At 38.6% G+C, this 6216-nt stretch overlaps 1 protein-coding gene across 1 annotated transcript in view; it reads left to right on the top strand.

Moving 5' to 3' along the window:
• LOC110310329 (oxygen-regulated protein 1) overlaps positions 1–4088 on the top strand; it is a 268949-nt gene extending 264861 nt beyond the window's left edge. The window contains exon 25 of the mRNA XM_029485010.1: positions 3838–4088. Coding sequence (XP_029340870.1) covers positions 3838–3851 — 14 coding nt within the window. The 3' untranslated portion in view covers positions 3852–4088. The remainder of the gene's footprint in view (positions 1–3837) is intronic.
• The last annotated feature ends 2128 nt before the right edge of the window (positions 4089–6216 follow it).

The following is a 6216-nucleotide window of genomic DNA, read 5'->3' as shown; positions in this document are numbered from 1 at the left end:
TCCCTTCTCTCTCTCTCTCTCTCTCTCTCTCTCTCTCTCTCTCTCTCTCTTTCTTCCATTTTGGTTTTTTGTTTGTTTGTTTTTTGTTTTGTTTTGTTTTTCGAGATAGGGTTTCTCTGTATAGCCCTGGATGTCCTGGAACTCACTTTGTAGACCAGGCTGACCTCAAACTCAGAAATCCGCCTGCCTCTGCCTCCTGAGTGCTGGGATTAAAGGCATGCACCACCACGTCCAGCTTAAATGTAGATTCTTATATGAGAGAAAACAAACAGTATTTGTCTTTCTGAATCTGTCCCTTTCATTAAATGATATGATCGTTTCTTATTTTTTTAAGCAGATATTTTATTTGTTTACATTTCAAATGCTATTGCCTTTCCCATTTCTCCGCTGCAAATTCCCATTCCTATCCCTTCCTAACCTGCTTCTATGAGGGTGCTCCCCCACCTACCTACCCACTCTCTCCTCATCACCCTAGTATTCCTCTACCCTGTGGCATCAAGCCTTCACAGGACCAAGGGCACCCCTCCCATTGATGCCAGACAAGACCCCTTCAACTCCGTCAGTTCTATACCTAACTTCTCTACTGGGGTCCCTGTGCTCATTACAATGAGTAACTGTGAACATCCTCATCTGTATTGGTCAGGATCTGGCAGAGCCTCTCAGGAGACAGCTGTATCAGGCTCCTGTCAGCAAGCATTTCTTGGCATCAGCAATAGTGTCTGGGTTTGGTGTCGGAATGTGGGATGGATCCCCAGGTGGGGCAGGCTCTGGATGAACTTTCCTTCAGCCTCTGTTCCACGGTTTGTCCCTGTATTTCCTTTAGACTGGAGCAATTCTTAGTTAACATTTTGGAGATGGGTGGGTGGCCACACCCTTCATCTGGGGGACCATGTCTAACCTCTGGATATGATCTCAACAGGTGTCCCTCCCCTATGTGGGGTATTTCAGCTAATGTCATCCCCGTGGAGTCCTGAGAGGCTCTTGCTTTCCTGGCATCTGTGACTTTCTAGTTGCTACTCCTAGTTCTTCCTCCCCATTGCTACACATCTCTGTTCTATTTCCTGACCCTCTGAATATCTCCTGCCATACCTCATTCTTCCCCTCTTTTCCCTTCTCCCTCCTTTCTTCCTCCCAAGCCCCCCTACCCTCTACTTACCTTGATTATATTATTCCCCCTTCTAAGTAGGACTGAAGCATCCACTCTTTGGTCTTCCTTATTCTTGAACTTCATATGGTTCAATGCGTTGTATCGTGGATATTCCACACTGTTTTCCTTATACCCACTTACCAGTGAGTGCATAATGTGTGTTCTTTTGTGACTGAGTTACCTCACTTAGGAGGATATTTTCTAGATTCATCCATTTGCCCGTGAATTTCATGAATTCGTTGTTTTTAATATCTGAGTAGTATTCCATTGAGAAAAATGTATCATATTTTCTGTATCCATTCCTCTGTTGAGGGACATCTGGGTTCTTTCCAGTTTCTGGCTATTATAAATATGGCTGCTATGAATGCAATAGAGCACGTGTCCTCATTACATGTTGGAGCATCTTCTAGGTATATGCCCAGGAGTGGTTCTGCTGGATCCTCTGGTAGTACTCTGTCAAATTTTTTGAGGAATCGCCAGACTGATTTCTACAATGGTTGTACCAGCTTGCAATTCCACCAGCAATGGAGGAGTGTTTCTCTTTCTCCATGTCCTTGCCAGCATCTGCTGTCATTAGAATTTTAAATCTTAGCCATTCTGATTGGTGTAAGGTGGAATCTCAGGGTTGTTTTGATTTGCATTTTCCTGAGGACTAAGGATGTTGAACATTGCTTTAGGTGCTTCTAGGCCATTTGTATTTCCTTAGTTGAGAATTCTCTGTTTAGTTCTTTTCCTCATTTTTTGATAGTGTTATTTGGTTCTCTGGAGTCTCCAGTCTGTTAGTTTATGTCTTTCTATTGGGGAATTGAATCATTGATGTTAGGAGATATGAAGTAATAGTGACTGCTGTTTCCTGTTATTTTTATTGTTGGAGGTGAAATTATGCTTGTCTTGCTATCTTCTTTTGGGTTTTCTGAAAGATTACTTTCTTGCTTTTTCTAGGGTGTAGTTTCCCTCCTTGTGTTAGAGTTTTCCATCTATTATCCTTTGTGGGCCTGGATTTGTGGAGAGATACTGTGTAAATTTGTTTTCTAATGGAATATCTTGGTTTCTCCATCTATGGTAATTGAGAATTTTGCTTGGTTTAGTAACCTAGGCTGGCATTTGTGTTCTCTTAGGATCTGTATGACATCTGTTCAGGATCTTCTAGCTTTCATATTCTCTGGTGAGAAGTCTGGTGTAATTCTGATAGGTCTGCCTTTATATGATATTTTCCCCTAACTGCTTTTAATATTCTTTCTTTGTTTTGTGTATTTGATGTTTTGGCTATTATGTGATGGAAAGAGTTTCTTTTCTGGTCCAATCTGTTTGGAGTTCTGTAGGCTTCTTATATGTTCATGGGAATCTCATTCTTTAGGTCAGGGAAGTTTTCTTCTATACTTTTGTTGAAGATATTTATTGGCCCTTTAATTTGGGAATCTGCACTCTCTTTTATACTTATTATCCTTTGTTCTTCTCATTGTGTTTTGGATTTCCAGGTTGTTTTGGGTTAGATTCTTTTTGAATTTTGCATTTTCTTTGATTGTTGTGTCAATGTTTTCTATGGTATCTTCTGCACCCAAGATTCTCTTTTCTTTCTCTTGTATTCTATTGGTGATGACTCCTGATCTCTTTCCTAGGTTTTCTAACTCCAGATTCAGCACTCCAGTATATCAGTAGTGACATAGTTTATTTAAAATCCTGATGCCATGTTGAGGAAAATTATATCAAATTTCCCTACTCAATAAGATCGGTGATACTCTTGTGATACTTGTGGGGTTATCTTGTTGTCAGTAATGCCAGTTTGGTGTCAGGGATCCTGTCTTCCTTCATTCTCTTAAACCCCCATGGGGACTTTAATCTGGACCTGGGGACTATTTTCTACTTCCTTATATTAAATTTTTATTTCTAGTTAACTATCTTGTTACCTCTTTTGTGTTTTTCTATGCTTTCTATTTGTCTCTTTGAAAATGGCTGGCTTTCATTACCCTGACTAGTTTCATTTATAGAATATGTCTAAGAAGCTTCTATTCTGCCATCCTACCCACTCTGAGTGATTATTTTTATTAATTGTGCTTTTATAGTGGCTTAAATTTTTCTATGTAAGTCCTTTTTGATTAGTTTTTTCTATCAAATCCTCTTCATATCAACCTGAAATCATGTTAATAATATGCTTATATTTTAATGTGCATCTTGATGAGATGGATAAATTCCAATTATTAATATGTATAATAGGTTAATAAATCTCTATATCTTAAAGACCTTGCAACTAAGCAAGGTTACTTCTGATATTAGTAAATTCCTTAAGATTATATTCATTGAAGTTTCCACTGAAAGACAAAATCTTAATTAAGACTAACATTTGAATTTACTAATATTAAATATTGTACTTCAGGTTATATTTTTTTATGATTTTATAAGAAATATTTTGCATGTATATACTTTGGGCTAAATTTCATCAATGTTCTGGGAACCTTTATTTTTAACTTTGATGGGATTTAATATGTGTGTGACAAATTACAAATTTTTAAATAATAAGGCTAGATCTGGCAATTCAAAATAGAAAATGTGTACCTTACTTATAAAACTTAGAGAGCATATATGAATAATGAAGAGTAATAGTTCTAAACAGGAAACCATAATTATGGCTGTAATGTTGAAAGCATTTTGTCAATGATTACTATGATTTGAATGTGAAACATCTTCTGCAGGCTCATTTGTTTGAAGACTTGGCCTCTAGCTGAAAGTGCATTTTGGAGTTGTGGAACCTATAGGTGATATGGTCTCTGCTGAAGGAAGTGGCTCACAATGAGTCAGGCACTGAGTGTTAAAACCCAGCCCTGTCTCTGATCCAAACTCACTACTTCTTGGTCAACTGATTTACAAGAAATCTCAACTATATCCTCCTGCTGCTGTGAAGTCCCCTATGCCTTTTTCACCGCGGTGAACTGTACTATCTCAAGTTCTGGGTCAAAATAAATCCATCCTCTTTTAAGTTACTTTGTGAGATGGTTTTGTTAGAGAGACAGAAAATAATTGTCATAGTAAGCTTCAGCTTGTCAACTTAACACAAACTGAAGAGGGAAGAGGGAAACCTGGGAAGAAGCAAAATTGATGGAAGAACTGCCTCCATCAGATTGGACTGAGGACATGTCTATGGGGGCATTTCTTGATTACTAATTGATATAGAGGTTCCAGTCCACCACAGTACAAACCTTATGAGACTGAACTTAGACTGTATAAGGAAGATAGATGAACTAGAGCCTGATAAAGAGCCAGTAAGCACTGTTCTTCCACAGTGTCTGCTGCAAGTCCCTGTCTTGAGTTCCTGCCACACTCATTTCCTTCAGTGACAGATTATGACCTTGAAGTTATGAGCTGAAATTAATCCTTTCCTTCCCAAGTCACATATACCCATTGTGTTTATCACAGAAATAGTAAAGAAAACTAGGACAGTAGCTAACTCAAAAATTGATAGCTTGGAGAATGGTCATCAAGGTGATAAGCCTGACCATTTTATTCATAAGATTTCAGAACTGGTTTGAGGGAAGACTATAGCAAACTTTTTAGCTGTGGAGTAAAGGAGCTATATAATGCAATTAGAGGATAATACACCATTCTGGGGGCAGTACAAAAGGTCAGAATGGAAGGCCAGCCTCATGAAATTTCAAGGTAGTGAATAGAGATTCTCTTAGAAATTAGACTAAGGTTATTCATAGGATATTATGGCAATTAGTCTGGTTATTCTGTCCATAACCTGAACATTTCAATTAGGATGAATTTATGGTGCAGTTGCTTTGTTTAGGATATTTCAAGATAACCAAGAACTCAGACTTAGCATGGTTTTTGTTTACACCATGTATCCAGGTTTATAATGAAAAATATACCAAAATGAAGAGCAAAACATTGTAAAATATACATTTTGGTAAGGAGAGATGCTGGTGACTTTTAAAGTTACATACAGGACAGGCTTGGACAAGGTGGGTAAAGAGAAATTGAAAGTAGTTGTGATAGATAAATAGGATACTTTGTACTAGGAAACAGCAAAGGTGACTTTATGCCTGTTCTTTACTCATTGTTGTCTCCAAGGTATAAAAAAAACTGTGAATTTATTTATAAAGGAGAATCCCTGGAAAGATAATACTCTGGAAGTCAAAACCTTTGCATTCATATATAATAAGACCACTGTGGTGGTTTGAATGAGAATAGCCCCATAGGTTCATGTGTTTGCATGCTTGGACTTTAGTTGGAGAACTGTTTGTGAAAGGTTAGGAAGTGTGGGCTTGTTGGAAGAGGCATGTCACTAGGGTTAAGCTTTGGGGTTTTAAAAGCCCACACCAGGCTCTTTCTCTACCTGCCTGCCTGTGGATCAACAAGTAAAGCACTCAGCACTTGCTCCCGTACCTACCTGTGTGCTCCCATGCTCCCTGACATGATAATGGACTAAGCCTGTGAAGCTTCAAGCAAGACCCCAGGTAAATGCTTTCTTTTATAAGAGTTGCCCTTGTCGTGTGTTTTTTACTCCAGCAATAGAACACTGATTAGATAGCCATCAAGGAAAATATTCTCCTCAGTTTACATGACATTGAGAAGCCATTACTGTTATAGTCCAACTAGTCCTTCTATAATCCAAACCTGTAGACGGCTTAGTATCATCTGTGCAGTCCTGGTTGTGGAGATATGAAGAATTTAATATTTTGATATCATGGAGCTTTTACCAGTGTTCTAGCAAAAGCTAATGAAGATGTAGGCTATAGCAAAATTAAATTTTCTGCAGGGAGCTTCTGTGTAGGCTTTGCATGAAGCTATTAATTTGATGCCCAAGTTTCAGTGGTGGACTAAGGATATTGAAGATCCTGGGAACATGGACTAACTGCAAAGTGCCAAGTGGCAAGGAAGGCACTGAGTAGAGCTGACACAGAGAAGTAACATGTTCTGATTAACAAGGTTGTAAGGTTGGAGCTTCCCAAATGAATGCAAGCTCTGAAGATGCTGCCATGAACTCTGGATGGTGGCTTAGTAGATAGGCTTGTTGTTCACTTTTGCTGGCTTTCCATCTTGCTTTGCTCCAGCCCTTTCTCAAGGTATCT

Source organism: Mus caroli, chromosome 1 (genome assembly GCF_900094665.2).
Source record: "Mus caroli chromosome 1, CAROLI_EIJ_v1.1, whole genome shotgun sequence".
Classification (NCBI taxonomy): Eukaryota; Metazoa; Chordata; class Mammalia; order Rodentia; family Muridae; genus Mus; species Mus caroli.
This window is presented reverse-complemented; position numbering and strand designations above follow the sequence as displayed.